General features: G+C 32.5%; 1 protein-coding gene across 1 annotated transcript in view; it reads right to left on the bottom strand.

The window, feature by feature from the left end:
• LRP1B (LDL receptor related protein 1B) overlaps positions 1-17,836 on the bottom strand; it is a 2,241,805-nt gene that overhangs the window by 316,642 nt on the left and 1,907,327 nt on the right. The window contains exons 52-56 of the mRNA XM_088842364.1: positions 15,181-15,309; positions 11,920-12,042; positions 9,285-9,425; positions 7,921-8,108; positions 1,622-1,805 (exon numbers count right to left, since the gene is read on the bottom strand). Of these exons, the coding sequence (XP_088698490.1) occupies positions 1,622-1,805; positions 7,921-8,108; positions 9,285-9,425; positions 11,920-12,042; positions 15,181-15,309 (765 nt within the window). The remainder of the gene's footprint in view (positions 1-1,621; positions 1,806-7,920; positions 8,109-9,284; positions 9,426-11,919; positions 12,043-15,180; positions 15,310-17,836) is intronic.

Consider the following 17,836-nt stretch of genomic DNA (forward strand, 5'->3'; position numbering starts at 1 on the left):
ACAAAAAAGAAATGGTAATTATGTGAAGTGATGGAGATGTTAACTATTAATAATACTACCATAGTAATGATATTGCAATATATGTGTATCAAATCAACATATTGTATACCTTGAAAGTTATACAAAATGTCAATTATACCTCAATAAATTCTAGGAAAATAGCTATCCTCTATTTAGCAAAAGATTTATGATTCAAGGACACTTATTTTTCTATCAAAATTATTACTAGTTTCTATTTATTATTGCTAATGGAAACCAACTATAGTATGGATACACGATGTAACAAGACTTAAATTAAAAATGATTAGCATTCATCACTTCTACACAATCCTTCATGAAAAGTTTAAAGTTATGGAAATATTGACTAGTTTTTGGATTTAATCTCTTTTTCTTGCCCAGTGTCAGTAAATGAATAATATAGTAAGCAGTGAGCTGCCAAAAGCAAACAAAAATCCCAGTATCCTGGCAAATAAAACAATAGGCTTCAAATAATATGCAAATTGCTTCAGAGGTGAATGTTTTAAGAATAAGTAAGAATGGAATGACAAATTTAAAGGAGTTATTGTTTTCTCCATATGTGCAAAATTATAATCAGTTAAAAACTAACATTTTAATTTCTATCCTGTTATTTATTTGATAAAAGTAGATGAGAAAACATCTATTGCTTTAAATGTCATCAACATAAATGTATATGAGAAATCAATGTATATTGATTCATTATACTCATTATCAAAGTAAGAGGAATAGAAACAACACCATTTTTTGGCATTTTAGGTTATTATTATACACTATTTTGCATCATTTTAATAAGCATGGTCTCATCCCCTGATGAATCATAATTTGTTTTAAGTTATAGGCCATGTTTTATTGAATTTTCTAATTTAGAAAGTTTAACCACTATTGGAAATAAACATAAGTTTAATAATACTTGTCTAAAATACTTTGGCCACCTCATGCGAAGAGTTGACTCACTAGAAAAGACTCTGATGCTGGGAGGGATTGGGGGCAGGAGGAGAAGGGGATGACAGAGAATGAGATGGCTGGATGGCATCACTGACTCGATGGAGGTGAGTTTGAGTGAACTCCGGGGATTGGTGATAGACAGGGAGGCCTGGCATGCTGTGATTCATGGGGTCGCCAAGAGTCGGACACGACTGAGCGACTGAACTGAACTGAACAGAAACATAGTCTTACATGGATGGCTTATTTCTGTTGTTGTCATCGTTATAACTATTATTATTATTCTTATTGACATGTTTTCTCCTTGGCACACATATATGAGGGTGTATGGTACAGGGAGAAGGAAAAAAATTATTAGGACACTGTCACAACAGGTTCTTTATTAGTTTTGGCCAAACCTGCTCCCAAGAGCTTGTTATACAGCAGAAAGCAGTGTTAGAGATAGCTTTTTACTTGTTCTCAAAATCTACAAAACACTTAATAATTCACAAGACCAAACTATAATGGTATTACAAACTGAGCAGTGTATGGACAACAAACAAAATCAGAGTGATGGATTGCCAATCAAGGTAAGTAGAGGAGAATTTTGACTTATTGCTATGAAATCGAGGATTCATACGTATAATTGAGGCTGGATCAGTGGACAAGTTCAATTCAATACCTGAGAGTGACTTGCAGCCATTTGGGTTGTCAGGTTGTATTTCATATCCATCTGTACATAGGCATTTGTAGGTTCCATACGTATTGTAGCATTGCTGGCTACACGGAAAGCCCAAAGAGCATTCGTCAATGTCTACACATGTTTTACCATCATCCTTCAGTTGAAATCCAGGCCAGCATTTGCACTGGAGAATGAAAAACGAGCATAATCAATTTATACCATTGTCATTGTCTCTTCCTACTGGATGTCCATTTAGCATGATTCAAGCAAGAAAATCATTGAAGAACAGGTAATGCGAAGTTTTTCTATCCTCCAGCAATTAAACTTTAATTAGTTTTACATATACGGTGTACAGCTTAAGTTTAAAAAGCATTGTCCCTAATATCTTCATTTAACCTTCTGAGGTTGACAAGATTACAAGGTTAACTGGCATCAATCAGCAAGCCATGGTGGCTAGAGAATGGCAAGAAAAAACTAAATCATCAAATTCTTTTTCTTTATTTTTGCATTATATTGAACATTTAGAAGGCTGTTTTAACCATAATGATTAACCCTTATATGGACCGCTAAAGGTTACTAATTCTGTCACATAAGTTTAATTTCATTAGAGTCTTACAGAAATCTATGATGTAGACACTATTACTAGTTAACCCATGAGAAACCTAGATGCACAAAGATGAAATTGTGTAGATAAAGCCAGTTGGAGAGCTTGCTCTTGCTGTAATTTTTAACAAATATTAAGGCTCAATTAATATATATTGGCAGGGTCTGATTCCTTTACCTAACATGCTGTTGCCTGGAGAAATAATAAAAGTAACATAGTTTCTCCACTATAATTAAATCAATGTACATCATCAGATATTTTTTCTTGGTATCTCTATTATGTTCTATACAACCCTCTGATGACATATCAATTCTCAGTACAATGTCATGCAATGTATGTCTTTGCATTCCTGAAAATAATGAGGAGTTATGATTGGTCTTTCAGTTGTATATTCAGCACCTGCCAGGTAGCATATGGGAATTATAATTACATAAAATGAACTTATAACTGGTCATACGATTATGACCATATTAACCTTAAGACTATCCTATAGCCTTTGAATAAAGGAATCTGTGAGTACAGAATAGGAGCATGAAGTAGGAATTCTAAATTGTTAAGAAAAGCTAGTATTCATTATAAACATTTGAGCCTATGTTTCTATTTGCAAAATATTAGAGAGAGAGATGTGTGCTTATTATTAAATAATCAGCAAACAAATAATTGACGGGCAGAATTTCAAAGTACAAAAAATGGTGTTCATTATGTGGAGAAGGAACATCAACTTCACCTTACAGTGCTCAAAAGATAAATGAATAATGTTTCCAAGTCCTTTTACATAAAAATGAATCTCTTTTAATCCCTTGGCACTTTTATCTTCAATATTTATACCGATATTTATCTAATAATTCTAAACCATTGAAGGGGATTTTTTGTAATCTCCAGAATCCATTAGTAAGGCAGCAAATCAAAGCAAAGGCCACAATATAATTTCCCAAATTCTCATCAGATCATAGCTTGTGACAGCATTTCTTTCCTTGAGAAGACTCATCCTACCACCAGATAAGGAAGTCAGGGGAATTGGTGCTTATGCTATGTCCAAAATAAAAAAGAGTGTGTGTGTGTGAGAGAGAGATACTAAATGTCACTGAAGTATAATTACAAATAGTTAAAATGGTAAATTCTAAATTGTATATTTTACACAATTAAAAAAAATTTTCAAGAAGAAATTGACAGGCTGCAAAAAGATATCACTGAAACAATTGGAAATTAGATCATGTGATCATGTGGAAGCCAGAAGACACTTAGGCAGACACAGGATAGAGTTGAATTCAAGGGGCACTTCAGGAAAAGTGAAAGGACATGTTATAGAATGCATTACATTTCTCTCAAAATAGTATTATATAAAGAAACAAATAGTGTCCCGTTTCTAATAGGGTTTTTGAAAATTACTTTGAATGGCTAATGTCAGGTTATAGAACTACCACACTAACTAGCTGGTTTGGATAAAAACATATTTATGGAAAATTAATTTCTTGAAGGTAAAATTTGTAAAAGTTATCAAGTGTAATGGACATTTCTAAAAACAAATGAAATTATATTTAAGAGGAGGTTTTTCTAAGTGTTTATTGAAAGAGTTATTTAAATTAATTAATTTATTTTAATTGTAGGCTAATTACTTTACAACATTGTAGCAGTTTTTGCCATACACTGACATGAATCAGCTTTGGGTGTACCTGTGTTCCCTATCCTGAATCCCCCTCCTACATCCCTCCCCATCCCATCCCTCAGGGTCATCCCAGCGCACCAGCCCTGGTGATCTATTTCACATATGATAATATACATGTTTCAATGCTATTCTCTCAAAGTCCATTAGCCTTGTTTTACCAAAATCATTTTTACCCCCAAATAATAAAAGGCATTTAAGAGAAATTCTACTAACATAATTTTCATAAATTGAATGAAAAATAAATATTAATCATTTTTGTCCTCAAAGATAAAAGATTCGTCTATATTTAAATAAAAAGAATGGTTTAAAAATGTTTCACTTTCATTTAAAAATACAATCTTTATGAAGGCAAGACACATATATTCAATGTCAAATTAATATTCCTCATAATTAATAACTATTTCAGATTGTTTAATTTATATTAATTTTTTAGAGAAACATATTACTAGAAAAAAATATAGCTGTTGAAAGCTTTCCTCTAACATTCAGAAAGATTTCATTGCAGCTTTTTAAGTGATATTTGAAAATATTGATTATCTTGTATACATTAAAATTCATTTATCTTCCTAAAGTACATTTATTTTCTCATGGTAAGTTACCCTTCCATCAAAATAAGATGGTTAAGTCTTATTATTCCCTTTTGAATAGTTGGATCGATTGCATTTGTTTTCCAGCAAATGTGCAAATTATTCACAGTCCATAAGGTATAAATTTTGCTTTTATAAGCAATTTTCATTTTATTGCATAATTTGCAGTAGGACTTGTCCTGTTTTGCTGATACTGCAGTGAGAGACAGTTTACTGTATAGTTTTCCCCATTCTCTGAAAAAAGAGAAATCCATTAGCTAACATTTTTTTCCCAAAATAGAGAATTATTTTGTAATTAAGATTTTTTGTTCAATCTCCTATAAATTGTCAGAAATATAACATATTACAGACAATATTAAAATTACATATATAACATAAAAGTGTGATTGTGTTAGTCGCTCAGTTGTATCTGATTCTTTGTGACCCATGGACTGCAGCCCACCATACCCCTTTGTTCATGGGATTCTTTAGGCAAGAATACTGGAGTGGGTAACCATTCCCTTTTCCAGGATAGAACATATATATTATATATATATATATATGCATATATATACATATATATAAACAATATATAAAATATTTGCTTTGAATATTTGTTTCTTATTTACTATTCTCAGTTATTTTCATTTTTTCTTAATCTATTTATTTTTAATTAAAAGATAATTACAATATTGTGTTGGTTTCTGTCATACATCAACATGGATGAATCATAGTTATATATATGTCTCCTCCCTCTTGAACCTCCCTCCTACCTCTCAGTTTTTAACTGGTTTTGCTTCCTTCAGTAGATGTTTTATTTTATCCATTACATTAGTTTTGGCATGTGTTTATATTAGGGAGCATTTACGCAGCAATTTTATCAGGTATCATATACATTGACTTTTAAAATAATTAGTTTGTCTATTTAAGCTCAAATTCTCACTTCTTTCTATGACTCCAGAGAAGTCAAACAGAAAATACTGATATTTTAAAGGTATCCATAAACAATTATTTCCATGTGAGAAATCTCATAAAGTAATTAAAATAGTGTATTTTAACATGACTTTCTGGGTGAGAACTATTTCTACCAAAAGTAGTTTTCCACATATGGGATCTCTAAGCAGTCAGCACTCTTTACATGTAGTCACTAAAAAATATTAATCCTTACTTTTGATGTTATGTCAAAGGGTGACCATTTCATATTCTATATTTTTAAAATTTTACCACAATATTGTTATGATAGATTAAAATGTACATAGGATAAAAATAAATCTAATTTGTAAAATTTAAATTTTAGGCATTTAAATAGATGAGTGAATAGATATACACAATCTATGATAGAAATGGATTAATGTTTATACCAGGACAAAATTATAGCCATTGCCTCTTATAATTTTATGACACATTTCCTGATTTGGGGGGAAACATTTCTGCATTGATTGTACATAAATCATCAATAATGTATTTTCTGCTTCATCAGGTTTCAAAATACGTACTACCAAAATTAATTATCTGATACCTACTCATCTCATTAGGAGCTGTCCTGGCTCATCTGTCTTGCTTCCTTCTACCTACAGTATAGTGTGATGAGTCTGTGCATTTGTGTTTTAGTTGCTTCAGTTGTGTAAGTCTTACAAGTTGAAATAATTCTTCTTAACACAGTATTGGATCTAAAAACTTTTAAAATAAACATAACTTTCTTATTATTTTACTTTTTATCTCTATTTTAACATAGGGGAAATGATTATTATACTTCTTAGGTTATATCCATATACAGTGACCAATGTAGTTAAGTTAGTCATAATAACAGAAATCCAGAGATTACAAATGACAGAATGGTTGTTTGGCTGGATTTACCATTAGATAGAACTGGCTGTCATAGAATGTCAAGGCTGGCAGGGAAAATGCCAAGCATCTCTGTAATATACACTTTTTTTTTCTTGCATCTTCTAAAGAAAGTCACTTAGTCCCAGATGAAACACTTAGACATAAGAAAGGTGACAACTCCTTCCAATATAAAGATTTCTGGTGTTCAAAACATCTTCCTTATATTGAACAGAATTGGTTTCCCAACTCCTAATTCCAACCTTTGAAACAACTCAGACAAGATATGCTCCCTATTCCAGTACTTCATATATTTATGTATTTATTAATGTCATTTTTAGTTGATTCTTTCAAAATTATTTTTAAAACTAAAATTTTTATTTTGTACAAGAGTATAGCCAATTAACAATGTTGTGGTACTTTCAGGTGAACAGCAAAGGGACTCAGCCATACATATACATGTATCCCTTCTCCCTCAAACCTCCCCTCCCATCCAGGCTGGCATGTGACATTGAGCAGAGTTCTAGGTGCTATACAATAGGTTCTTATTGGATATCCGTTTTGAATAAAGCAGGGTAGAATTTCATATATTTAAATACAGCTGACTAGCCAGTTTGCTCTTGATGAAATTTCTTCCAAAGGTGTGTTTTCCAGACCCCTGATGCCACTGGATGCACAAATGTGGATATAGTACAATTTGTCAAAGTTCCTCTTAAAGTATCATGTCCCTAAATGTGAACAATACCCCAGGTATGTCCTGATCATCACAGAATTCAGTAGAACAAAATTCTACTGACATCTGTACTACTCCTAACTAGATTAGGTGGCCTCTGTGTTTCATTGAAGTCGTGTTCTTTTGCTGATTCATACAGAGCTATTGTCCAGTTAAAATCACTAATTTCCAGCTGAATTGCTTTTACTGAGGTTTTCCCATATTTACATAATTGATTTTAACCTAAAATACCACTTTAAGATTTAGTTTGTATGCATCCTCCATTTCAACATACTAAAATAGAGATGTTTTCTAAAGTTATTTCTGTCAATCAATGTTGTCAGTGAACCACTTTCTTCAGGAAAGTGGTACCAACAAAAAGCAATTAGGATATTAGACATGATTTATCTTTTAATGTACCTGAACTCAGTCCTAATAATTCATGTACACTGCTTTTTTCTTCCTGTTTATTTGAAAAAAATATTGCATTCTCCAGTGCTGCAATAAAATATAAATGATCAGCCCATTCTACTTCAAAGATGTATGAGAGGGAAAATGAGGGAAGAAATAGGAATTTCAGAGAGCTGCATGCATATTTACCCAGCTATTAACAGCAGTATCTTTCTCAAACACTGACCTTTCTTTACTTACATTTATCTTTATGATCACCATTTATTAGAAAGCTGAACACTTCTAATTTTTCGTCTTCTTGATTATATTCTATTTATATACCACACTATTATGATTATATTCTATTTATATACCACACATTATTATGGTTCACTTGTATAGAAACTCTCCATTTAAATAATTCTAACTAACAATATTCTGATGACTTTCAGTCTTACAGCTATATTAAATTAAATAAATTTTATTATCTCAAATTCTAACCTATCACATGATTTTCTATTTTTGATGAGTACCTACCTTATAACTGACAGGAAGGTCCTGACAATCTTGAGAACACCCACTGACCTTCTTACTCAAACACTCATTTATATGGCAGTTCCTCTCATCTGAGCCATCACCACAGTCATCCTTATTGTCACAAAGAGCTCCACTGGGAATGCACCTGCCATTTTTGCACATAAAAAATGAACTGTTGCATGACTGTTCTGGAAAAAGAAAATAAAACAAATGGAACATAAACGGCATGCCGTTGTTTTGTACTGCAGTTGCTGAAAACATTCACAAATATGATAACTTGTCAGTCAAAAATTATAGTAAATATATATTTATAGTATATATATAGTAAATATAGGTATATATAAAATGCTTTATATTCAGTGCAATATTGTTTACAGAAAGAAAATCAAGGCCAAACAGTACTTTCATGTTCAATACACTGTAACTATAGGTTTACATTGAAAATTAGCAATCAAAATAAGCATCAATAGCAAAACTAATGGAGTATTTCTGTCTTAATTTATATTGTGAAGAATGAGTTCAAAGTGTAAGGATAGCTTGACATTTCCCTCAAGTCATAGATCTCTGAGAAATTTCATGTCACTGAAAATTAAGATCTGGAATAGGTAGATATTCCTAAATTCCTTTTTTTTCCTGGAAATATAACATTGACATTTTTAAATCTGGGCATAAAAAGACACTTGTGGTGAATAATAGTTGTTTCAAATATAGCTATGGAAAGGAGTTCAGGTTTTGCAGCTATTCAAAACCTGATGATTTAAACATTACTCATTATAATACATGATACAAGAATGCCTATTAACATGTAAACTATGTGAGAAAAAAAAGTAATTGGGTTTATTCTAAAATTTATAAGTAGGTATTCAATCTTTGGAATGGTAAAGTGAAAAATAGACCAATTTTGGCTACATATCTATTTTCTGTTCAAATGATATGCAATTTATTTCGTTTTGCCTAAGTTTGAATAATATTGACTTTATCTCAGTAGATCTCAACTTCTTTTATGATCAAATGTTCCATTTAAAAGGTCCATACATGGAAAGTAACCAAATAGGTCCATACATGGAAATTTTCTTCACATTAAATAATGTATTAAGAAATGACTTTTTTAAATCAACAGGATGATGGATTCATCTGGTTCACTGCCACACATCTTCATATCTGTGGCACAGACTCACATTTCTGAAACTAACTCCAAAACAAGGTTGATTACCAGGATGCTTCTATTGCATGGTATCAGTAGAAGTATCACATAGTTAATTTCATTTTCTCTCAGTGAATACCTCATGAACCTAAAAATGAGTCACAGTATTGCCTTAAAAATTCAATTTTGGAAGAAGCATAGAATTTTTCACTTTCTGTACCTGCACTTTTACACTTTGGATTTATAGGTGCCTCATCAGAATGATCTGTACAGTCAAAATCTCCATCGCACTGCCACTGAGTATTTAAAAGACATCGCCCATCAGCACAGCTAAACTCTTCTGCGTTGCACTGTCGGTACCCTGCAGGCAAAGAAACATTTTAATTCACATAACAGATATTTATTAAAACTTCATTCATAATGTGCACTCAACCTAATTAACCATGTGTTACCCAGATATCGTATGGGAGATATTTCTCTTTTCTTTCTAGGGCAGTTGCAATAATTGCAAGAGATATTTATGGTTGGAAAAATAGGATTAAAGACCAGAATACAAAGTTGGAAACAAGGCACCCTTATTTTGTTTCTACGTAAGGAAACAAAATATATATTGCTAACAAAATGTGTATATATATATATATACACACATAACAAAATATATATGCAACATGAGTATATATATATATAACTATATATATATACACACATAACAAAATTTATAATGCATATATAATCTCTGTTCACTTATTGTCTATATCCTAAAGATTTCCCTTAGAATGGAAAACAAAATGAAAGCTATTCAAAATTATTTTCAAGACTAAATTTGGTTAGGTAGAATACTAGAACATATGGATGAACTGACTCTGGATTGTAATGATAATTTTCAGAAGCTATAATGTCATGCTTATGTTTGGGAAGAAGCACTGGAAGTGTAAAGAAGTTGTTAAAATGAGAAAATTAAAAGCCAATTCATAGAGTAATAAGCAGAAAACTATTGTAATTATCCTACATATTGATTCTTAGAGGCATTAAAAGGCTTTACTCAAATCACAGTATCAATCCATCAGTTGTTAATGTTCATATCTATGTCTGTTTGTAAGTAAAACTCATTTGATTTTAAATATCATGAAGCTTCAGATTTGATTTCTTCCTAAGTTTGTAAGCAATGAAAAAAAGTCACTTCTTTTGCAAACTTTCTGGTAAATGTGGGCAAATATTTTACTTCTGAAGTGAGAAAATAAGATTTTTATGTCTTAAAAAATAAAATTTCAACAGAAATAAAAAGATTCAATAATAATTATTTACTTAAGATGTTTATTATCCTGCATAGCAAAACTAGATAGTTCTAAAAATATCCTCAGATTCCCTAGTATTTCTTTCCTCCTCCTTCACTAGCTCCTCTTCTTCATGCAAAACATATGTTCAAATCTCTTCCAGTCCAATAATAATAAAACTCTATCCCAATAACTCTCCACAACAATGACCCTTCTTCACTGCTCAATCAAGTCCCTACTCTTAACAGTTCTAAGAACTAAATAAGTTAATATATGTTCTTTGCAGATAAAGAAATTGAAGTGCAGGGAGATAATAGTCACTTTTCCAAAGTCACACAGTTAGTAACTGGAAGAATCAGGATTGGACCCAGGCCATCTGGCTTCTAGGGTCCATATTTTTAACCACTATGTCATGTTCTGTAGCATCTAAATATGATTTCCACTGACTAACACTCCCTGTCTCTGTTCTTTACTGCCTCAAAAATTATTTTCTCATCTCTGATTTTGTGTATTGTGATTCTTATTATTCCCATATGACTATGAATGCTATTATTCTATATTGTACTCTTGATTTTCCTGTTCATCCGTAATTTTTTCTAGTGGGATTTCTGTCTCTCCTTCATTTCCATATGAGCCAAGCATAGTGTCTAGCTGAGGAAATATATTCAATCGGATATAAATCTAGCATCAGATTTACATCTTGAGTTACGAGTTAGCTTTATTATTATTATTATTATCATTTTTTAAATTAATTTATTTTAATTAGAGGCTAATTACTTTATATTAAAATATCACATTGAATCTATGACTTAATGTTGAATTGATATAAAAACTGATATCCACTGATCTCAAGGAAGTTTATATCAAAGGCCAAGGTTATAGCCATTGGATAGGGAGGACACAGGAGGGAAACTAAGTTATTGCCTTTCATAGGTATATGTGTATTTATTCCACAGATTTTTCACTTTATATTTATTCATGCATACATATAAATATTTTACAAAAGTACTAGGTTTACATAACATTTCAATTTCAACTGGAAATTTTTAATATACTAATTTTATCACAGAAGTTATATATGTGTTCATATACACATTATACACACATGACAATTAAATAAATATATATGTAACAAGATACATTTCAAAATAACAATATTAAATTTTAACAAATATAAACATATGCAAACAGATAAAAGAAAAATGTTAAATATGTATATTTTCTGAAAGCTATGTGAATTGTATTCTTCTTTTCTCACTAAAATATTTTATTTGGCTATAAGACTGAACTAGACAGCCATACATTGTTTTTAAAGTACAAGGTACTTCACAAAGTTCTGAAATTGAGAGATGTTTTTATAAACGTTTTCCAGCATGGTTCTTGTAAGAACACTACAACCATAGGTAAAATTTTCAAATAACATGTGTAGTTATGGCAGAGTTTAAAGAAGCTGTATGCAATAGGTCTATATTACCAAATTTACATGTCCTTAATGAGATTAAGAAATGTATTTATTTGTTTTTGTTAACGACTGTTACTCAGCCTGAGAATCTTCTCCATGAAAAGTTCATATATACTTACCACACTGCAATGACTCATCAGAACCATCTCCACAGTCATCATCATGGTCACAAACAAATTGCTTAGGAATGCATACTTTATTATGGCACATGAAAGCATTTTCATCACACGTATTATTGGGAGCTAAGAAAGATATCAGAAAAAATTAATTTAGATGAGCACCTACTTTATCTTTTCCTACATTAAGAGTGTTTTCACACTCATACACTCAGTAATTCCTGGTCATTTTAATAAGAAATGTTAGCTAAACATTTAATGTACCAGATAAATTAATAAAATATATTAACATGCATATTTTGATATAAGTAGTATTCAAATATATTAATATAAATATATATAATTCAAAATTTCAGTGTTAAAATGCTTAACAATTCTAGAGTGACTTTGAAATTTCAGAACATTTAGCAATTTGTGAGTCTGCTGATGGATGAATTTAAAGGTTCATATGTGATCAAAAAAATCACTCAACTCTAATAATGTGGTTGGATATATTTTTTTTCTCTCCTCATGGCTGCAGTAATGGTAGCAAGGTGATAAAAACCTTGCTTCTTTGTGAAAAATAGTATGAAAAGACCACCAAGTGCTAGTGCTCATGATGGAAGTGAAAAGAAAATCAAAGGGGCTAAGGAAGTTACTGTTTTAAGAGGAAAATAAAACTCTGGGGTGACTTCTAGAGTAGGGTGTTGAAATAGGTAAAGATCTATAGTGAGATGAGCCCAACCATAAGTACCACACCAAATAAGGAATATTGATCCATGAAGTGGAACATTGATTCTTTTGGAATACTGATCCAAAAAAGTATTCTCTATCAGAGGCCCTAACCAGTGAGGAAAATGGTTGCTTAAAATGTGCAATAAAACTTGAGAAATCCAAAAGATACTGGCTTGTACAGAGAAAATGAGCTTTAACAGTATATGCCTAGCATCATAGAGGTTTGATCGTTTAACTATTTTTAGTTACCTTTCTTAAATATAAAGGGTAAATGCTATGATCTGACTCAAGGTTTGCAGTATTTCAAATGTTAAGGCTCTGATATATGATGGATGTTAACTAAGTTCATTGTAGTAACCATTTTGCAATAAGATATAAATATATTAAATCAATGTTGCACACCTAAAATTAACACAATTTGTAGGTCAATTATATTTTATTTTTTTAACTGAAAAAACTATCGATATGCAATTATAGTACACAGGAAAGAAAAAAGACTTTGCAAAAAGGTGTTTAGCACCTTAAATTTTTAACCTAATTAAAGTTATTAATATTTACCTTCTTGGTACATATATTTCTTTATCTGCTTAATGAGGACAATAAAATTTATCTGATAAATTTTTTGTGAGAACTAGATAAGGTATATGAAGCAGATCAGCTCATTTTAGATATTCAATAGGTACTCTTACAATTCTCATCTGCCCAATTATTTTTGGCAGATCTCCAAAGGCACTTCACTAAAATACTATGGAAATTCAATAATGTAAATAAAAACACCTACCAAAATAATTGAAGTATAATGGGCACTTGAAAAAATGCAGAGGCCTTCCAATCTGTCCCCTTCATGTTTTAACAGGCATTTTCCTCTACCTTCAACACTCCTCTTTCTTCTCTACGTCCTTCACAACTCAAGATAATGTTATTGCTTTTCTTTGAAATCCTTCTACAAGACTTCTAGGCTTTTTTACACAATATTTATTTGTGATGATCTAGTATTTTTTGCATGTATCATTCTGACTTAAGGTATTATGATTATTCTTTTATATGCTTATCAACTCCTGATCCCAAATCTGCCTCAGACCACATGAAAAAAGGAACTGCTCTGCTTTCAAAACTCAGTAATGACTGAAAACAGATATTAACAGGTGAAACAAAAAGAATTATTTGAATTTAATCAAGTATAAGATTTTCAGCAAATGTAGTCTCAAAAATGATACAGAAGCCACATAGAAGCAGAATTAAAAACTGCTCATTATAATCAAAGTAAAACTCATTTACTAACCACTATTGTAACTTTGAACTGTGTGACAGCTTATATAACTCAAGTGAATTATGCCAATTCTAATATATGAATAATTCTTTAAAATGCTAAGCAACAGAGGCTTATTTGGCATTAAAGCTTTCAGGTCACTTGAGTACAATTTGTTGTATTTTAACATAATTTAGTTAATAACGCCCATGTGGTCCAAATGTGTTAATATGCCTCCCAGAGTATTAACTTGCTACAATAGCAACAGTATACAGGGACGATCTGGATCCCTGAATTGATGCATAATCCTTTATTATGTAGCCCTCAGTGGCCCCATTGACCTTTACAGACACGTATCAGTTTTAAGATCAAAGTGATTTATTCTACAATAGTATGAGTTCTGTGCACACAAGCCTGCCTCAAAGTCTTCCTTGTCCTTTTCTTCTTTAACTATACCCCATATGCACACACCCATATGTACATACTATTACATTACAGCTTCAAATACAGTTTGAAAGGCCTAAAGATAGGTCATCTGAGAGATGACTAGCAGACTTCACTTTAATAAGCAGAGTTCATAGCACTCTTCCTAATACATTGCTCAGCTCAACATACCCCTATGTGACCTTGGGATCTGCATTCAAACATCCAGGCTCTTCATTCTCTTGATCACACAAAAGAATTTATCTTAATTTTTACTACTGAGTAATTCCCTGAAAATTTCCTGAAGTAACCTAGAGTTAGAAACTTAGTAAATTGTCTGGCCTCCAAAGCTGTTCCTCTGATCCCTTAGCTTCATTCAGCTATATCCATACTATTTTTACCTGACCTAAGGGTTAATATCCTATCTGTAGGACTAATCGGTGTTTACTGACCTTCTGGTCAGCAGTTATTTAGGATCACAGCAGCCATTTACGGAGTATCTGTAATGGGCAATCTAAAAGCCTTCAAGGGGAGTACAGGGTCGGGAAGATACTAAAAAGAAAGTAACAACCCCACCACACAAACATTCATAGGGTGGTTACAGTATCGCAGAAATGAAGTGAAAATTTTTCACTCATCAAAAATGATTTTAAAATGTGTAATCCCACTGTGCATGTTGGAAACATTCTGAACAGTGGTGTGAGAGGTGGCTGAACTACTATGATTAACAACATCCCGCCTGGTTAAATCTGATACTACCTATGAGTCCAGGGGTTGGGAAAGTGAAAGAAAGGGTGATACGGTGAGTACTACAGAAGTAAGTATCTGAGGATGCTGCAACAGCATTCTTTCATAGACAGCCCCATGCATGTTCATACCACATCCTGCTGTGGAAAGTTCATCACTTCCATTTGGACAGTCCCTTTCACCATCACACAGCCAGTGTCGGGGCACACAGGCACGGGAGCCCTGGCAGCTAAACATGCCAGCTGCACAGGTGATGGTACCTGAAAACCACCAAAAAAAAAAAAAAAATGCCATTAAGATCACACACAGCAGGTCCACTGAGAAAGATCTATCATTTATACTTCCAATAGATTAGAAGAGAAGCAGAGGAATGTCACTGACAAGGAAGAAACTGTTGTTTTTTGGAATCACCACATATTATCCTTCCCCTGTGGATAGTTTCCACTCAGAATGCATTCCTTCCCAGTGGCAGTGGTGGTTTAGTTGCTAAGTTGTGTACAACTCATTGCTACCTCATGGACTGTAGCCCACCAGGCTCCTCTGTCCATGGAATTCTCCCAGCAAGAATACTGGAATGGGATGCCATTTCCTCTTCCAGGGGCTCGTCCTGACCCAGGAATCAAACCTGCTTCTCCTGGGCCTTCTGAATTGGCAGGTGGATTCTTTACCACTGTGTTACCTGAGAAGAACATTCCTTCCCAAAAGCAAGAATTTTATTTCTAAATGGTTTATGGTAGAAAAATAAAATAAAAGCTATATGGTAGAAAATAATAATAGTGCTATCTCCCTGTAAAATGTAAAAAGCCTAAAAATGTCATAGAATTGTGAATAAATTGAGATAAAATTTCAAAAGGACTGAGCTTATAAGGATAATAATAATAATAGCATTTTTATCACTTAATATATGCTAAGCAGAAGGCAATGGCAAGCCACTCCAGTACTCTTGCCTAGAAAATCCCATGGATGGAGGAGCCTGGTAGGCTGCAGTCCGTGGGGTCGCTAAGGGTCAGACATGACTGAGCGACTTCACTTTCACTTTTCACTTTCACACACTGGAGAAGGAAATGGCAACCCACTCCAGTGTTCTTGCCTGGAGAATCCCAGGGATGGAGGAGCCTGGTGGGCTTCCATCTATGGGGTCACACAGAGTCAGACACGACTGAAGTGACTTAGCAGCAGCTTAGCAGCAAGCACTTAGCATATTAACTTATTTAGTCCTCACAATCACCTATAATGGTAGAACTATTATTAGTTTCACTTCACGTAAAAGGAAACTGAGGCTCTGAGAAGCTGAAAGCTTGCAGGAAGTCTCAAGTTGCATAAGGATTCCAGTGGTGAGCTGGGAGTCCAAAACCTTTTTGTTTCCTAAGCACCTTCCCTTAACCACTAAGGTCATTATAGTTACTCCCCACCTTGTGTTGTTGAAAAGGATGAATGTACGCATGTACCCTTTGTTTCACACACTTAATAAACAGAATCTATCTTTTCTTCACTCTATCGATTCAACATCCTTTCAATTGCATGATGTTTTCAAATGTATATATATTTTTTGAAACCAGTTTCCACACAAAAAATGCTATTTACTGTACATTCAAAGGGCCTCAGGGGTTGCTCTTTGCTTTTCCTTTTATGGGCATAGAAAAATCAAATAAAATTAGGAAATGGTTCATTCTCTTGATATTTACCTAAGCCCAAGTACAGTTGTACATATTGAATGGTTTATTTGTTATGTATATAAAATATACATTGAGTGAATCAGTAACATGTCTCCCAAATCTAACTTCTCGTTAATTTCACTTCCACATGACCAAATAGAAAAGGTTCAAAAAAATAAGTTGTAAGAATTATTTTTAAAAACTATTAGTATCTCCAAGAAGGAAAAATGACTGCCTAGATTAGTGAAAGACGGTTTTTTCTAAACATTTAAAGCTACTTCAGTTGGATTATCAATTACCATTGCACTTCTCAGTCATAGAGTTGTTATGAGAAGAAACTGCTTTCAGTGCAATGTTTTCAATATGGGAGTATAGAAGGGTGACAAATTGAAACCCCCTGCTGATCTTTTTCAACATAAACATGCCCATTCCTGACATACACTTAAATTAGGAAGACAGGATGGCAAGTGAATGTTGAAAAGTCCCTCGGGTAATTCAGACTTGCTTATCTGATTGAGGATCAGTGCTAACAGAGTGAGATTTAGTGTGATATCTCTTACTGGAAGAAATTATAAAGAAAATCTACTAAACAAATGTTGCTTTAATTTAAAAATGAATTTACCTGCTACCTATTATATCTTTAATGCTTTCTATAATAACATTCTTTCCTTACAAAGTTATTTTCACATTATTCCTCTTTTTTATTTATTTTTTAAGCTAGTCATAAATACAGTGTCTTTTCAGTATTAAATTCTCAATTAATGCTTTAATTTCCATAATATTTTTTATTATTTAGCTGGATATGTAAAAAAAAATTCATTCTTTCTGCTAAGGAAGTTTTGATACATTTAAAACATGTATGCTTTCTTATTATCACTTCAATTTATTTTCAAGGTACATATAATAAATATAGCATTGATTTAAGTCTTGAGAACTTTAATTCTGTGTGACCTTGCAGAAGACTAGTGTCTGAGTTTCACTCTAAAGTCAGGAGTATGACTAGATAATTTCTAAGATACCTAAAACTATAAAATGGCATAAGGCTATTTGCAGCTAATTTTCTGGCTCCCTTGAAAGTGGTTCAACAGATTCTGTGTTAAGAGCATTCCAAAATATCATGGTCAATTAGAAA

Source organism: Moschus berezovskii, chromosome 2 (genome assembly GCF_049115385.1).
Source record: "Moschus berezovskii isolate FMDL1 chromosome 2, NW_MosBer_1.0, whole genome shotgun sequence".
In the NCBI taxonomy this organism is placed as follows: domain Eukaryota; kingdom Metazoa; phylum Chordata; class Mammalia; order Artiodactyla; family Moschidae; genus Moschus; species Moschus berezovskii.